The sequence below is a fragment of the Lygodium microphyllum genome, chromosome 3 (assembly GCF_053477565.2).
Source record: "Lygodium microphyllum isolate KBCC chromosome 3, Lygodium_microphyllum_v1.1.10, whole genome shotgun sequence".
In the NCBI taxonomy this organism is placed as follows: Eukaryota; Viridiplantae; Streptophyta; class Polypodiopsida; order Schizaeales; family Lygodiaceae; genus Lygodium; species Lygodium microphyllum.
Window position 1 is genome coordinate 86,401,718 of NC_141137.1, and position 18,741 is coordinate 86,420,458.

Below are 18,741 nucleotides of genomic sequence, written 5' to 3' on the forward strand. Positions count from 1 at the left end.
TGTCACTTTCCATGTCCCAAATAATAACTAGAACTCCAAGAAACCCTAGAGTATTCGACAAGCAGACTGGAGGGTAATCCTTCCACTAATCTCGTGCCCCTTAGAGATCTCCTAGGGAAGCACGAGTGGAAGTGACCAAAATTCACGACCTGAACTTGCTGTACAATTGGGCTCTAGTCACCGACCAGACAGAGGCTAGAAAGAAGGACCTAGGAGACGACGAGCAGCCAGGGAGTGATAGTTCCGATAATGAATATGAGGATTGTTCCTCCATCAGTGAAGACAGCGAGGAGGAAATGAGTATTGTGGAGTACGATGCTGAGGGAAGGGTGATAGAGCAGATAAGAGCAGACTCCGGGCCCCAAGAAAGGAATGCATATGAGATCATGAGAGAAGCTGTGAGATTGGATTGCGATCGCTCTTGGTTGGAACGCATAGAGGCAGTGGATTATGAGCCGGCTGAAATTGGCCAACCACCAGTGATGCCTATGTTTAGGACAGACGCACTTACCGAACTACGACCACTCGAGGAGGCTTCTTCCAGTGAGGGCTGTGAGTTCAAATCGGAGTCTGAAGCCAGTACGAAGAGCGACCCTGAAATACCCATGCCATCCAAAACCAAACACACCAAGGGGAACTTGCCAGTCCACCTACTAAGACGCAGTTGGCTAAAGGAGGAAAGAAAGAAATGGACAAAAGGGCCAGACGCAGAACGACAGAAGAAACCACAGGACCTACCCAAGCGCTTCACTAAGGTCAAGAAGGGGAACCAAGTGGTGATCCTACTAGGTGCAAAGAAGCAGGGCCAGACCAGCGAGCCCATCGAGGGACCCGCCAGAGTCAAGGAAGTCAACCTGGCAGGGGAAGGAGAGAAGCCTCGACCAGTATTCATAGTAGACAACCTGACCGAGGATGAGGAGGCTAACCTTGTTTCTCTCCTACGAGAGTACGTGGACGTGTTTGCCTGGTCTCTAGATGAACTTAAGGGGGTCCACCCCAGAGTTGTGACCCACAACATTCCTATGGCCCCTGACACTGTTCCTGTAAAACATCGCCCTTACCCCATGAACCCAAAGCATTCCTATGTAGTAAAAGAGAAGATTGATAAACTCATGAGAGCGGAATTCATCTACGAAATAGAGCACACGGACTGGGTATCACCAATAGTGATCGTTATGAAGAAAAACGGAAAGATCCGAGTATGCGTCAACTACAAGAAAGTCAATGCCGCTACAAAAAGAGATAACTACCCATTGCCATACACCGAACACATGCTCGAGAGGGTGGCAGGTAAAGAAGCCTACAATTTCCTGGATGGTTTCTTGGGTTACAATCAAGTGCAAATACACCCCGATGACAGGCACAAGACTGCCTTTGCTACAGAGTGGGGGATATTCGCTTACATCGTTATGCCCTTTGGGCTAATGAACGCACCCGCAACCTTCCAATGTCTAATGTGTACGATCTTCAAAGATATGCTTAGATGCGAGCTAGAGGTGTTTGTGGACAATCTATGCGTACACTCTAGCTGGGCGGAACACTTAGAGAAACTACAGGCAATCTTTGAGCGGTGTCAACTTTATAATCTCTCGTTGGGTGAAACAAGGATGCATCCTAGGGCACGTGGTGTCCAAGAACGGCATTGCCACTGATTTCTCAAAGATCAGGGCTATTTTTGACCTGTCACCACCCAACAATTATAAGGGTGTTCAGTGCTTCTTAGGTCACATAGGGTACTATCGGCGCTTTGTACTGAACTATGCATTAATCACAAGACCATTGTACAAGCTGCTAATTGTGTTCAAGTGGACCGAAGAATGCCAACGTGCTTACGAAGAATTGAAAAAGGTTCTAACCAACACCCATCTTACAAGCCCCAAATTGGACCAGAATGTTCCATGTGCATATAGATGTATCTAAGTTTGCCATTGGAGCTGTGCTGTGCCAACTTGGCGAACACAACCTGGATTACCCAGTGAGCTTTGATAGCAGGCAGCTCACTGACACAGAGATGAACTATTCCACTACCGAAAGGGAGGGGCTAGCCATGGTGTTTGCCATTAAGAAATTTAGACATTATCTCTTGGCCACACCTTTCACCTTTCTTGTTGACCATCAAGCATTGCTCGATCTAGTGAACAAACCTCGTGCTACATGACGCATTGCACGATGGTTATTGCTTCTTCTGGAGTTTGACTTCTCTGTGGTTATACGCAAAGGAAAACAGCATTACATGGCATGTCACAAGTCGTGCATACCCACAAGTGAAGCCGCTGGACAAGGAACAATGGACGACCTTCCAGACACGTATCTCTTTGGCTTGTCCAGTGACAAGGAATTATTCAAGGCTGATTTAACGCCGTACTGGGCTGACGATGTTGTCCATGTGCTCGAACACAGTCTACCCGAGAGACCCATCGAGAAGGCCAAGCTTAGGAGGGTTATTGTGAAGATCCAACCCTATCAGCTGATTGCCTGCCAACTCTATAGGTTGGGGCAAGATGAGTTGCTACGCAGATGTGTGTGAGAACATGAAATGCGCAACACGTTGAGAGAGGCACACGCCGGAATCGCTAGGAGGGATTTCAATGGAGACACGACAGCCCATAAGGTGCTGCAGTCTCAGCTGTGGTGGTCCATGCTATTTCGTAACGCACCTAGATTTGTCAAGCACTATGATGAGTGCCAAAGGACCAAGGTCCCCGCGCGGAAGGACAAAATGGAGTTGTCCCCTATAATAGCACGACAGCCTTTCGAGAAATGGAGCATTGACTTCATTGGACCCATTAGTCCTACGGCCCAGTATTCACAGGCTCGAGATATAATTATAGCAACTGACTATTTGACGAAATGGGCAGAAGCGCGAGCCACAAGGATGAATGACGCAAGGACCACAGCAAAGTTCTTATGGGAGCAGGTCATCTCGAGATTTGAGTGCCCTATTGAGATAGTGAGCAACCAGGATATGCACTTTATCAATGAGGTGATTGCCCACCCGGTGTCAACCTTCTTGATCATCCATAGGAAATCCTCACCGTACTACCCCCAACCAAATGGCCAAGCAGAATCAACGAATAAGATTCTAGTCAACATACTCACAAAGGTGGTGTCCGCTTCACGGACTGACTGGGATAACAAGCTCATGGCAGCTTTATGGGCCTATTAGACAGCCTATAAAACGACTGTAGGACAAATGCCCTTCAGGCTGACATACGGAATCAAGGCTATCCTGCCTTTAGAATTTTTTATCCGTAGCTTGAGGATAGCGTTGCAAGAGCATTGGGAAGGAAAAGGGACTTGGACTAACTGTTTTATTGAGTTGAAATGTCTCACCGAAACTAGACTCATCGCCACCCATGCTCTAATTTGTGAAAAGGTGCGAAGAAAGATGTGGTTTGACAACCATGTCAAACAACGTGATTTTGACCAGGGCAACCTTGTGTTGTTGTACTCTGTGAAGGGTCATAAGCAGAAAATGAAGTTCCGAGGGTTGGAACCTTTTAGAGTGTGTGCCATCAACAGGACAAGCAACGTCAAACTTGAAACACTGGAAGGCGAGGACATGGGCTTTTTCAATGGTAATCGCATGAAAAAGTACTACCCTCCCAGACATCCTTTACATGAGCCCCCTATGATAGAGGCCCCTGTCCATGTTTGCGTCGCAACCATCACCGAGATAGAGGATGATGAGGAAGCTGTTGCTCCAGCTTATTTACGAATCACGGCCATAGCCCAAAAAACACATTCTTTTGATACTTTGATCGATGAGGGAGCTGACATCGATATCCTAACCCATGCTCATTGGACCCTCATTGGTCAACCCCAGTTGCAACCAATTAATGCTAAATTCGAGGGCGCATCCTATGCACTCCTTGGGAAGTGCAAAGTCGTCGTCTCTATTGAGTCTGAAAGTTTGCCAATCATCTTCTATGTGTTGCCCAACACGAAGGAGGCGAGCAAGGCATCGCTGCTAGGGCGCACTTTCAAAAAACAAACCCATTGTTATGTCAATTACGACCGGCAGTGTATCCACCTCGCCATAGGAAATGAGCACGTCGTGACAACTTTCAGCAAGCGCAGTGCGGGTCCCTCCAAGACCGGCGCTCCACCAATAGAGAAGACCATGCCTAAGGCTAAGGAGGGGGGTAGTGATACGTCACACCCCACTCAACTCCCAAAACACCACCCCACCAAGCCCACTCCTCCGGTTAAGCAACCTTTCAATGGGTACCGAAACGTCAACACAAGCCTTCCCACAATAAGCAAACCCAACCCTGCAGACCGAGGAACTCTCATGCAAGGCCTAGAAAGCACTGCCATAAACGCACCCTTAAGCCACGATGGGTCCCCATAACCCTATTACGTGCTCAAGGATACTATGAGGGCAATAGCTGGATCAAGGTGCCCAAGACATCCATCCTTACGAACAGATCCCTTACACCGCTTGTAGCCACACCTGCTTCAAGCGCCGTGTTCACTAATCAACCAGCCATGCCTAAGACCCAAGCTGTCCAATCTATGACAGCCACTTGCTAGAAGTTATGAGCAGCTAGACCTTGGCCTTCTTGATTAGCCCCTTGCTTCTGAAGTCCATACCTTACCATGCACATGGGAAGAGTACGACCTCATGACCATCAAATTCCCTCAGGTTGCAGCTGAGCTTATCGCTAGCAGTGAAGTCTCAAAAAAGCAAGCAATCATCGGCAGGATGTTGGCATCCTATCGAAAGCTTGCAAGCTCTGCATCAATCCAAGAACTGGAAGAGCTCCTGAGGCTAGCAACCTCTACCTCCTCATTCTTACAGCAATGGTACGCCTTACGCCTCCAATGGGAGCGAAAAGGTTGCCAAATTATGACGAATGCCGAGCAAAGACATACAATCAAGGCTACGGAATATGACCCCACATACATAGCTCCTACTTCTTTTAGGGTTATGGCCATCCTGCATAACAAACTGCTCCACAATCATTTATTGGCCCATCCTCACATCGACCAAGTCCTTACAGATGAGAAGCTACACGTGGCTAGCCGCCTCAAATCTAGCAATGTGCTCCACGATGTCCTAACGTACATCACGTAAGCATCCATTAGACCGCATAAACTTGACCGTCATGCCCAATTAGAATACAACCCAGATTTCTACCAGTGGCTGTTGTCAAAGTAAGCACACCACGCTGCGCTTTAACGCCCTTGCCTCATCCTATTCAATCCTAGGAAGGATCTTCATCTTCCCACGAGGGAAAGGGGGTAAGGTGATCAGGGAAACATAACACAAAGGAAAAACATAATGAAGAGTGAACTACGCATAAAAACTTGAGAGCAAAGCGCACGTGGAAAATTCATGTCTTCTCTTCCAATGTGATATTCCTCAAATTTCACGTTCTTGTGCAGCTTTTCTAATTGTTCGAACCTTTCATGATGTCATAATTCAATCTTGCCTATCCCATCAACACTAATTATGAGTATTATCGCATGGCAAGTATCCATAATGGTAGGACAGGAGAAAGGCGGTAAGCTTTCGTTCACAAAAGAAGAGCAAGCCAAGTACGGGATAGGTGTGGAGACACGGGGATTTAATCAATTCACCTTCAAGCACACTCTAAACTTGGACGAAGCCATCCTAGAGGAGCCAGTAGTAAAGCAGCTAGTGGACAAGTGTGCTCTCCGAAAGTATGTGGAGAAAGTGGGACAAGCAGTGGATTACAGCATTTGTGCAGAGTTCCTGAGGAGTTTTGATGCTCGTAGGAACTGTGGCACAATGACAGTAAGAAGAGGGGATATTGCCCACCAGGTAGAGGTACCGCTTAATGAGGAAGTGGTAGAGAAGGCCCTTGGCTTGGCCCCCAAGGAAGTGAAGTATCAGAGAAGAGGCGTATATACCATGCTGGGGATGAACAAGAGTGAGGTGCGCACAGTGGATGGAGTAAGCTTGGCAAACATCCCAAACCCGGAAGTGAAGATACAAGCAAAGATGGTCCACGCCCTCTTCTCAGGACAGAGGTACAATGCTTTGATGAACAGGATGAGTGTCCCGGTGCCGGAAAGCATAGTGGCAGGGTCCCATGAAGAAGTGGATTGGAACAGGTTTGTCATAAAGACCATCAAGACAGCAACAAAGGCCCTTGCTACGGGTGCAGCAATGGCTGGAGGAGAGTCCCCTGCCTCTACAACGAGATCAGCCTGCAAGAAGTCCTCTGCCAAGGCTTCTACCATCAGATACGGTGGTGTACTGACGGCCATTATTCACAAGGCTACCAAGGAAGCAAGGGGAATTGAAGAGATAGCCGCACCTCTCCAACCACTATCCCACGAGGAAGACAGATCGAGCGAACACACCATGAGTGACAGAGAAATGCCTGAAGCACCCTCCACACAAGCCGAAGCTAGGGCACAAGGAAAGGCAAAGACGGCCAAAATCCAAAAACAGAGTAAGGAAAATATAAGTAAGGAAGAGAAAGCTAAGTTGAAAAGAGCACAAGGGGAGTCCAAGAGAATGGAGAAGGAAGGAGAAAAGAAGATGAAGAATTTGAAAGAATCAGAGAAGAGTCATGAAGAGCCGAGGAGGAGAGGAAGAGGAGAGCGGAGGATGAAGCTGAAGACATAAGGAGAAAGAAAGCGGCGGACTTGGCAGAGGCAACTTATAGGTCCGTATAAGAGACCCATGGGAGAGAGATGAGCCTACTAAGCCTGCCTCATGAGGCTGGAGTTAGTGGCAGTATAGAAACAGCCCTGGTGGTTGTAGGAAAGGGCAAGGCCCACTGCACCCCCTCCCCTCTTCCCTTGTGCCACTCCCAGCTGAAACCACACCCACCACGACACAGGAGTCGGTGCAGCTGTGGACACGGCTCAACTAATGGCAATGATATAGCTCCTGGCTAACAAAGTGGTGGAGATTGCCCCCGAAGCACGAACAAAGAGGCTAGCCACAGCAGATGCAAAATCACGGCAAGACCTTAAGCAGCAGAAGTTGGAAGCATCGACAACTATGGCCCCTCTTACAATGCCACCAGTAGGAGACTACGATGCATACGTGGTTGAACTCCTCACTCAATTGAGCCAGGCTAGAGAGCAGAAGAAAGCGGCCCTAGCAGAGCTGGCCGTCGAAAAGGAAGCCTTGGCAGCTTTGAGGCTCAAAATGTCCAAGCAGGCCACAGCTCATCAAAAAGAGCTTAAGACTCTAAAGGAGCAGTTGAATGCCAAGACCAAGGAAGCTAAAGAGAGTGAGAATCATCTGAAACGAAGGCTAGAGGAGGAAGAACAAGATGCACTAGCCCTTCTAAACAGTCAAAAAATGTTAATTCAGCAGTATAATGAGCTGATGGAAAGAACGGCTCGCTTAGAGGCGCACTGGCAGCAAGAAGGCCAGGAGTCGGAAGAGCAATGACAAGAGTAAGAGGACGACCTGGTGTTTCGACTATGGTATGAAATAGAGGAGCAAGGAAGGCTAGAAAGAGAAATCCAAGCCATGGAGCAACAAAGGCAGGATGCCACAGGAAGAAGCACGCAGGAGCTGAAAGATGACTTGGAAAACACAAAAAGTGATGTAGAAGCCCTCATGGCTATGGCGATAACAAAAAGAAGATTGCACTTTGCAGAGTTAGAAAGCCGCGAGTAGATCCGGGAAGAGCTGTCGGAGAGGTTCGCAAAGGCGGAATTGTAATTTACCATTGTTGAACAAGGAAGAAAAATAGCCGAAGAGCAGTTGAACCGCCACAATAAAGAGAAGACGCAGATGCTAGACTTAGTAAATGAGCAGCAACAAGTGGTAATGATGCTGTCTCGAGAAATGGAGGAGGGGAGGAAAAAGATGCAAGAAAGAACAAAACAATGGGAGCAGCACAACTTCGAACGAGTGCGTGGACTAACAAAATACTTGGCGGTGAGTGAAGGCAAAAGAATGTTCGCAGAATCAAGAGCAGAGCTTGCCGAAGTATGCTTAGACGCTCAGAGACAAGCCTTCTTGAGCATGGTGCTGAATGTCACCCAAGTTGAAGGCGAGGACTCAATGAAAAGGATCAAGAGGAAGTTAGAATCGATATCTCGTGCCTTAAGATACGGCCTTCAAGAACGCACCCTTCCAATCAGCACGGGTATTACTGCGGCACAACAACACTACTTGCGGCAAGCCGACCTTTCCATTGACGAGCTCAGGGAACTAGGGTTTGAAAAACAAGTGCAATAGCCACCTCCTGAAGACCAACTGGCGGCAGAGCAAGCCACGGAAGAGGGGCCGGACTTTGAGCAAGAATATGAGGAGGAAAAGCACAGAGAGCCCAACCTCCCTACCTGAATTGCCACCGGAAGAGCCAGAAGGGGCACAAATCCCTCAACACGTAATAGCAGCCCGAAGAAGGCAAGAGCTTGCGGAGCAAGCCCAGAGGAGAGTGAGAGTACGGCCATAGCAACTCCCTCACGAGCATATGCCGATGCACGAGGATCCCCATCCCGTCAACTGGTCTCAGGAGTTGGCTATATGGCGACAGCGGGAGTTTCAAACACGGCCCTTTGAGCTATCCTTTTCCTATCCACAAGCTTTGGGTCGTGTCCTATCCTTGGAGACGGTGGCAAGGGTCAACAGAATGGCCAATGACCTCGCCAGCAGATGGATAGAGGACAGAAACATTGCGGTTACCAGATGGAGGCAGGAACCAGCAAATTATTGGCAGGACAAAGTGAACCGGGTTCCCAAGACCGTCCAAGGCTACGAGGCGCAGCCAAAGTGGAGGAGGAGGATTTGGGATACCAACTCTGATGCCTGGACTGCTTTCTGCAGCTCGTTGCCTAAAGAGCGGAACAACCCCATCTACATGCCCTATCCCCGCAGACATGGAGTCGACCATGATAGGAACCTGCATGGGGCCCTTGACTTTCCAATAGTCTACAACGTCAATGCACGGACTCTCGAGGGATGCTTGGCTTTTAGATTGGAGGATATCCTTCCATCCATCAACCACTTCCTCGAGGATTTCTCCTCATGTCCAGACCCAGCATTAATAACAACCTGTAATTACCTTAGGCTCGTTAAGTTATTGCTTAAGCAAAAGCCTACAACTAAGGAAGCCCACGTTCCCCCGCTCCTTTTTTATATCAATTTAGGCATCGATAGTTGTGCCATGGCTAGGCTCATGATGAGGGCAACCTTACTCCCCTCTTTCTGCACACAAATCCTAGAGAACATGAGCGATACCCGCTTCACAAGGTGTAACCATCCCTTTTTGTCATCAATACCTCTGACGGTACGAGCTAGCATCAAAGAATATTTGCAAAGCCACACATTTTTGACTAAGTACCTGAGACCACCTCATGGATCCTCCGACGATGATAGGAGTACAGTATAAGAACTTTTTTTGTATTCCAAACGCAATCATCATCAATACGTCATCCAAGAAAAAAAAAACAAAGCAAGCGTAAGAAAGAGAAAAGCAGGGGGTTGAGCTCCCCATAAAACATCTTGAGTGCCACATTCACTGCACCTAGGGTTCCCCTCAGCCCCTTCCCCACCTCACGCTTAGGGCACATCAAGGGCAGGACTACCAAACCTGTCACCCTAAGCTCTGCACCATACCCATGACGATGCATGAACTGGGTCCTCTAGTGTGTGGGACAACACCGAGGGCTTGCCCAAAGATTCGACCCAACTCCCAGTTCCACCGCCACGTGCATTGCACACACCACGGAGAGCCACACATCCCCTAGGAAGCGCACCCCTTTGCCTTGCAGGTTAAGTTCGAGCCGTATCAAAGAAAAAGCACATCAACCAATGGCTCTACCCCAACACCGTTCCCAATTTCAAACGTAAATCGGTGTCCTGACAAGCATGACCTTTGTCACGACCCTCCAACACCATTCTCGACACAGGCATCTAAACAAACTCAAGAGGCCACCCGGTCACCAACACTACCATCTTCCTAGCCACCACCCAGCAGTGCCATGGGATTGGCCCTTGACTATGGGGTGTAGTGAACTTACCTTGCTGCCCGACCAAGTACCCTCCTCTCCCTCACACTCCGGTAGCTCCACGATCCTTGAGGCAAGCTCAAGCAATCTCAATCCCTCTCCAACAAGCTCCATCCTCCATAGCCGCGCGAGACAAGAGAAGAGTAGAGAAGAGAAGAAGATGAAGAGAGAAGATGGGGAGCTTCTTCTTCTCGATCCCTCACTCTCACCCACTCACTCCCTCACACCCACTCACTCCCTCTCTCAAGCTCAAGCAAGAAGGCAAGAAGAAGAGAGGAAGAAGAAGAAGCTTTTTGCCACACACAAGAATGAGCTTCTCATTCACTTTTCAAATTTATATACATGCCCCACTTCCCACGGGTGGTCAACATTGATTTTTACATGGCTGGCCAGGCCCTTTTTCTCCATTCCTTCACTTTCTAACTGGTCCTTCCACCCTTCTATGTTACACAGCTGGTTACACAGACCTGATTCCAACAAGCCAGAAAGGAATAGAGAAAAGTGTGAAGAAGAATGGTGCTCCTCCAACAACTGCTGAACGTGTCCAAAGTAAAAGGAATGAATTCCATGCCTGAAACAAAATATCCACCAGTCAGTGCTTTTAAATCAATCTGGAATAACTAATCAGGTAATACCAATCTGCAAACTACTAAAAACAAGAAAATGAAATCCTTGTTCAAAATATCATTTAGAATAAGCAGAATTAAATCACAAGAACCACACTCTAGGTAAGTCTTGGGAGAGCTCATGAAGATTTTGATACAATAAGGGGAGGTGGTTCTTGTTTTGAAAGAGCTCAAGCCTTTCTGTCTCTTGACAGCAGGAAAGGTGCAAAGGCTTTACAGACATAAGTGCGCCTTTCCCCTTCCACCTGCTGTTGAGAGCAGCCAGCTTGGAAGCACCAAGCTCCTTTTAATATGTAATCTTCCATGAGAGCCTTGTAACCCTTCAGACAGTTTCTGATTTAGTAGAAGGGTCCATTTTTTCTAAGGACCAGAAAAGGTGAACAGATGGAGTTTCAGCATTCATGTTGGATTAAGCAACCAATAGACAGCTTACCAATGCAAAAGTTCCTGATCCAACAGACTCAGCAGAGAACCCTAGTGGTGGAATTTTGATTGAAAGTGTGGAAGCACTTCGCTTTAGGATCTGAATAATCCAAGAGAGAGAAATCAACTGGTATCACATGTGATAGTCATCTTTGTCAAATTTCTTCTCAATTATGACTTGTCAATCAACCCAGAACTAGAAGAAACTGTATGAAAACTTCATGTTATAACCTTAAACAACATGGTGTTTTGTCATGATTATTACCACTTTTGTTCCTACTGGTTGCCTAGCCCTTCCTGCAGAGACTGGCTTTCTTGCATCAGAAACAGAATCTTTAACAAGGGCCTTAATAACCTCTGCTGCACACTGCACTGCACAACATTATTCATTAGCACGTCTGTATCCAGCAAATCAGCCAAAAGGACCAGCACATCTAAACATCATACAATTACGTATCCAGGAAATGGGGGACTACCTACTTCCTCCATAAATCCAACTTGTGTTTAAGTTCTACGAGCTATTTTTCTTATCTGCCTTTTGCAGGCTGCCATGAGATGACAAAATTGAGACTTTATAATGTCAACTGGCAGTATGCTGTGGACTTTTTAACTTTTGTTTTTGAAGTTCAATCTCCATCAGCAGTGGTGAATCAATTTGAGCCTGTGTAGGAATGCTTCATTGTCCCTTGTCCAGTTATTGCACATGTATACAGTAATTAATTATGTGCTGCAACTAAGAAATACAAAGTGACAATCAGCTACTTTAAACTGGAGCACAATGAAATAATTCATTGTCCATTGTCCAGTTATTGCACATGTATACAGTAATTAATTATGTGCTGCAACTAAGAAATACAAAGTGACAATCAGCTACTTTAAACTGGAGCACAATGAAATAAGTATTGTACTTCTAAAACTCGCGGAAAATAAAGGTTTTCTGACACTGATGTCTTGGTACTCTCACAAACATGCACCGTGTCCTCTTATCCTACACACCAAATGGACTTCAGGAGCCACGTACAGCATTAAAAGAGTTCAATGCACAAAAAGATCTACCACTCAAGGATAATCTAGGTCACGGTGTCAATGATACATCTTCCAACACTCTCGAGTCTCAAGGTTCCCACATTTTGTGGTCAACACATATTAAAAACAAAAATGTTCACACCAAGATACATTGCATTCATCATGTATCTCTTGCCACTACTCTATGTTGTTTGTTTTCTTAATCATTTCTTGCACACAAAAAATGAATGCATTTGCCTATTTTAGAGCTATATGTGAATAATCTATTACCACAAACATAACAAATAAGAAAACCATGCAATACCTAGAGTAGAAGTACTCCTGAGGCATGTGCTGGATGTGGTGAGTTAGAGGAGAGTTAAGAGGCACTGTCTATGGGATTGTCCTAGAGCTCAAGAGGTGTGAAGGAGAGCCCTCGTGATGGTCTTTCATGGCACAACAGAGACTATGGTTGGAGCTCGGAGGGCAGTAGCTTGGGTCACAAATAGAGGCCCGGCATGTGGAGATGAGGATGTTCAAGGAAGTCACTCTTTCCTTATCATTGGCCAACATTTGAACAAGATCCCCACTCTAGATTACTCATAGGCATAGTGGACTCATGGACAATATCACACATGGGAGTTCATTGCTAATATCATTATTTCTTACATTTAGATTGCACGGTGTAACCATGCTATAGATATCCATAATGTTTCTTTTGTAGAGACTCCTTTAGCAATGCTATAGATCTCCATAATGTTTATTTTGTAGAGACTCTTTCTAGGATTTGGACAGATGCTGTGCTAAAGATCTCCATGGCTGCAACAAAGGCCCCAAGTTGCTCTCATCCCTATTGAAATACACTTTTGTGCCATCTGCAACTCCACATCAAGAAGCTCCTCGAGATCACAAATGGGCAACCTATGCCTCTAATACCAATAGATCTATGATATCATTGGACATCTAGATGGGCACTAGTAGCATTGGTCACAATTAGTTACAATAGTCACTGTGGTCATAAAATGACTTAGTAGCTTATCTGATTGGACATCTGGATGGGCACTAGTAGTATTGGTCACAATGGTTATATCGTTGGACATCTGAATGGGCCCTAGTAGCATTGGTCACAGTGGTCATGAAGTGATTTAGCATGAATGCACAAAGGGCATTTCAAGACTAGGGCAGCTGAGTCCTATTTGTAGGACTCAAGCCACTATGTGCAAATCATTGTGTGATCAACGCTCTTGGACTCTTGGCTGATAGGCTGATGCATTTGTACAATAGGACAATGCGCATTGGTGTAGGACACTAGCTCTTGGGATGCGGTCATGAGCTGGTTGCTGCTACCTCCCAAGCTCGAGGATGAGCCACTTTGGCTGTATGGCTGGGATGTGAGTTTATGTCCATTCCCTTACATGTTTGTGGATATAGCTTGTGTCATGTCTCAATTGCAAGCTAGATTATAGGTAGAAGTTTCATTGGTATCATAGTGTCAATCTGCTATCTCACATTAGACTAGATGACATGCACAAAACCATTATTCACTCATGGGACTATGATAGTCCACACCTAACAAGTACTCTTTCATCTCATATGGAGTGGTATAGGATACTATTAGCAAGAGGGGCATGCATAGGGGGCACATGTTGGTGCTAGATACGACAAGGTACATTTCTTGTCTAATACTCATGTTCAAGAATGTGTTAAGGCTTGTGTGCAAGGGTATTCAATGGTACTGATGATTGGAGCTCAAGGAGCTACCACTCCAAGGCTGCGGCAAACTAGTGTCAATAGTTGAAGTTTTGTGGCCCAGACTGGTATCAGGGATTTGTCATAACATCCACATGTAATGTTAAATATCATTGTTAAGTTTAATGTTGTGGCATTTAATGTTACCATTACATCAACATTTAATGTTCTTTACTATTAATTTTAGTGTCAATTTTAGCATTCCTTTAAATATTTATGTTTCTTAGCATTAATGTTCATTGAACACTCGGGTGATGAACTTTGGTAGGGCGGTGGTGAAGATGGGGATCAAGCTGATTGTGCTCCATGTGGCACTAAAGCGGGGGCAGCCCACATGGCAAAATAAACCAAGATCGTCATGCTGGCGTGCACCACGTGGGTCACAAGTGGGCTGATAGCAACATTTGTGGGATTAGCAGCTCATTTTGACTCCGGGAGCCAAATAATATCATTTTAAACCACCATTTTGACCTTTTTTTTTCCACCTTTGCCTTGCCTACAACTTAGCTTGGCCACCAAGGAAGCCCCTTAAGCTGACCCCCTGCTCCACAACTCACAGCCAGTCCTGCAGATTCTGCAATAATCTGTTGTTCCAGCAATCAGTAATCTCTTATATCTCCTTTCTAAAACACTTTATGCTCACACACTTTATCATAAGATATTCTCTCGTTCTCTCTGCCCTCTCTAGCCTTCTTCACTCTCCACACCGCTATATTCTATCATCACCATGACCTCTCATGATGTACCTCACTTCAATGCACTACTCATGAGAAAACCTCAATATAAGGAGGGTGCCTAACCAGATTCTCCCCATCACAGACATACGCATAGGCATCGCCCCGAAGGATCTTCCCCTCTAATATCAGAAACAAGCTCATCCCTTGTGGTGGCTTTGCAGACTCATTTAAAAGAAATGCGACGGCAACTCGTTGAGCTGCAAGCTTCCACTTTCTATTTGTGCCCACAGCCATGAGAACATGACCTCTTCAATTCCAATGTGATCCCTTCAATGGGGAGGAGAAGGAACGTGACAAGACAAGCATGGACTTGTGGTTAGCCACATGGATGGCCTATTTTGATCTATATTAGTTCGATGGTGCTTATGCATTGGATAGATGCAGATTATATTGCAATGGAAGGCGTATACTTGGTGGGAAGGGTACACCCCAAGCCTGAAACATGGACAGATTTTCAATGTAATCTTTGAAACTGGTTTGTGTCCAACAACTATGTTGAAAACTTCCACAAGTTGTTCAAATTGGTTAAGGAAAAGAAGAGCCTAGATGTATATTCACAAGAGTTTAAGGACCTTTTTCATAAAATAAATGCCTTGGAGAATCTACAAGCATTGCTCTATATGTTTTACCACTTTGGGTTTCTACTAGACTACTAAAACAAGGTGCTCCACCACCCTCTACATTCTTCGGAGGACCTCTATATGTATGCCAAAAACTTTGACAACACTTTGGATGCAAGTAGAGGCAAGTAGCAGTGGGTGGGTCCCATCAAGCTGCCTCTACTTTTAAGTCAAAGAAATCCCCTATACCAATAGCATGTCATCAATCACCTTTGGAGTCATGAAAGAAAAAGAATAGTAAACACAAAGTGATTTGTAGTGAGGATCGTTTCAAAGATCATTGTTTCGCATGCGATCAGAACGACACTATCATGGAGATAAAGAGTGTCCGCATGATAAGGTGAAAAAACTTCAAAAACATTGTTTGAATTATCAGAAAAGGATTACTTTGTAATGCAAGTAGTTGCAAGGGTTATTTAGTAAATAAGATAGTATTTGGTCTACATAACTTTTGAAGGTCACCCTTAATATTGACAGCCAATCAGTTACAATGTTGTTTGACAATGGCTTTACTCATAATTTTCTTCATTCTCAATTGGTGCACAAACATCGACTCCACATGGCATCTTTTGACCGAGAGCATTTGACTCCTATATGCAAAGGGTCCAATTGTAGATCGCCGACATCATTACGAGTTTTTGGAATTCTAATTGATGAGTTTAGACCATATGGATATCATTCTTAGTATGCCATGGTTTTTTTATAGATCTACCTCATTGTATATAGACTATAAATGTCCTGTAGTTTTTGCTAAACTTGATGGTTGGTTTCATGTGGTCCAAGGCTATCCACCCTCCCAAATCACTTAATCTAAGTTTAGACCATATGGATATCATTCTTGCCATGCCATTGTTTTCTGATAGATCTTCCTCATTGTATATAGACTATAAATCTCATGTAGTTTTTGCTATACTTGATGGTCGATTTCATGTGATCCAGGATTGTTTACCCTCCCACATCACTGAATTTTATGTATATATGATATCATCCTTGGAATTTAGTAATTGTTTTCATAATCTGAATGTTGTTACTTATATTTTTTTATTGAGAACTGTGAGTTTATGAATAATCAAAATATCTCATCAATGGTATAATTGCAATTTTCTTTCCTTCAATAATAATGTTGATAATAATTTTGATGCGAATAAATATTTGAATCCAATATAATGTGAATTTGCTAATCTGTTTCCATCTAAATTACTTGACAAACTTCCACCATCTCACGGTACATTAGATCACAGGATCAAAATGTTCAGTGGCCATCCCATCTTGCAACAACCATATTAGTTTAACCTGAAAGAGAAGGACGAGATACCTTGACAACTACACAATTACTTGGCAACACGCTTTATTGAACCTAGTAAATCTCTATGGGGTATGCTTGTTCTTTTCGCAAAAGCTTGGCTAGTCTACTTCTCATGGCACTATTGTTGGTTCTGAGAAGAAGTGTTGAGCTAAAAATGCATTAGTTTCACTTAAAGAGTCCCAAAACATGCTTAATTAAGGAAGAAACCTTGTTTATTTAAAAAGAAATGCCTTCCTAGAGAGTGCCTGTATCCCATAAGCACAAACCCACTTGGGAGGGGTCAACTTTCTAAAAATAAATATGCTACCCTCCATTGAGGCTTAATCTCGTTTTTGTAGGTTTCCATTGTTTTCAGCTTGCTGCCCACATCCTGTTCGCGGAGGACATCACACTCCAAGCTGTCCATTACATTCTTCACTCATCTGGCGCTTGTTTCTAGCACTCCATCATCATTTTGCTGCTATTTCCAGCCAGGCGACTATTGTTGTCCATCATCCAACTGTCGTACAACCTCCTACATCACCATACTGCTCTATCTGTAGGCCCCAACTACCGCCCTGCAAATCTTCTCTCTCCACTCAACTTCGCTGCAGATTTTCTCTCTCCTCAGCTTGTGCTGCTGTTTTCTCTCTCCTCCCAGCTACATTCACTGTTTTCTCTCTCTTGACCTTCGTTTTTAGTCTTTCTCTCTCCTCACTTGCGTTTTTAGTTTCCCTCTCTGTTATATTTATAAGGTAAATTAAGGGAAACATGCACGAGGCATGACCATCCGGGGTCTTGGGCGCCCGAACGGGGTTTAGGGGAGCCTAGAATTAAAGAGAGTCCAAGAATAGTAGGACTCACCAAGGTTTGACGGCTGGCAATCGGATCACGATGAGGGTGGCCAGCAATGAACTAGGCAAGGCTGGGAGGTGAAACAGATCTCGTGCTCATTTTTGTATCGGACCGCTTTCCTCTGGTCTTCATCGTCTTCTTCAGAGCCGCCTGACATTGGTATCAGAGCCACACGATTCGACGGACATGACACGTCATTTGTCAGTCGATTAAGATCGTCGCCCGTCATCCGTCGATCGTCGAAGATTTCCACACGAAGTTGTAACTCGTGGTTGTGCCACGTCACGTAAGTGTGACACGTAGCAGGCAGAGGAAAGGTGTAAGACGAAGCATGAGACGACGGTCGACTGCTCTAGCCGTGACGAAAAGCGTCAGAGGCGGGAGGCGAAATGTGAAACGACTATTGTAGTCGTGACGAAAAGCGCCAGACAGTATTCAGGTCATACACGTTACAGCTGTCTTCAAAGACCAGTTTGGTAGTAGCATCGCCTCCTTCCAACTGAAGCCAGTATTTAAATCGCCACCAGCTGACTGAAATCAGTCAAACTTGTTTTACAAATAAAAGACATATTGGTGGTTCACGTGATAGTCCCGTTTTCTGCGAACAACTTCATTTCCAGCGTGACTGGTTTACTGCTTTAGTCCGGGAAGGCAAAATTTGTTCCTTACTCTTCGGGTTTATTTACGAAACCAGCAACAGTTGCCTGCCATTATAATCAGGGAAGTACTTTACTTTGTATGCAAATTTCTTATCTTTGCTTTCCAATTCCAGTGTATTAGTGGCAGAAAAAGGGAAAGAGGGAGTAATGGAAGGTTCTAGTTCTGGGGACCAAGGCTCAGGGAATTCAAATGGAATTTTTAACTAAAACACTCACTGAAATAAAATCTCAATTAACTTTATTATTAGAAAGGGATAAAAATAAGATAGAAACCTCGGATGTCCCATCTTCATCGAAAGATTTAGATGTGACTATGCGAGATCCTAAGGAACCCCACCACAAGTTGAGGGATAATCCAGTTCTAAAAGATATGAAACCCCCTCAGTTTCATGGGGAGGAAAAAGATAGAAATAAAGATACAATCTTTAATTTTCTCCAAAAATGGGAAGATTTACATAAACTTAAAAATACTCCACCACATCTCCAAGCACTGGAGGCTAGTTTAACTTTGGGGCCCAAAGCGTATAAATAGTGGCGAACTTTAAACGAGGCAAATAAAATACATGAAACTTGGGCTCAATTTGAATCCATCTTTTTGAAAGAATTCCTTCATGAAAATGAAGTGGAAAGAAATTGGGAAGATTGGGATTATGTCAAACAAAAGGGAAGACCCCTGCTGACATATTTGGAGGAATATCGTGAGATAATCCTCAAATTGGAAGGAATAGATGAATTTCAAAAGACAAGAGGATTCATTAGGCGACTAGATAAAGCCTGTAGAAAGGAAGTAAAAATGAGTTCACCTAAGACACTGGAAGAGGCAAT

At 44.9% G+C, this 18,741-nt stretch overlaps 1 protein-coding gene across 8 annotated transcripts in view; it reads right to left on the minus strand.

Annotated features, from left to right (window-relative positions):
* Window positions 1-18,741, minus strand: part of LOC148038588 (uncharacterized) — a 155,514-nt gene that overhangs the window by 24,125 nt on the left and 112,648 nt on the right. For all 8 annotated transcript variants that reach the window (XM_087673694.1, XM_087673687.1, XM_087673692.1 and 5 more), the window contains 3 exons: window positions 11,272-11,373; window positions 11,017-11,106; window positions 10,425-10,528 (listed from right to left, as the gene is read on the minus strand). In XM_087673694.1, the coding sequence (XP_087529820.1) occupies window positions 10,425-10,528; window positions 11,017-11,106; window positions 11,272-11,373 (296 nt within the window). The remainder of the gene's footprint in view (window positions 1-10,424; window positions 10,529-11,016; window positions 11,107-11,271; window positions 11,374-18,741) is intronic.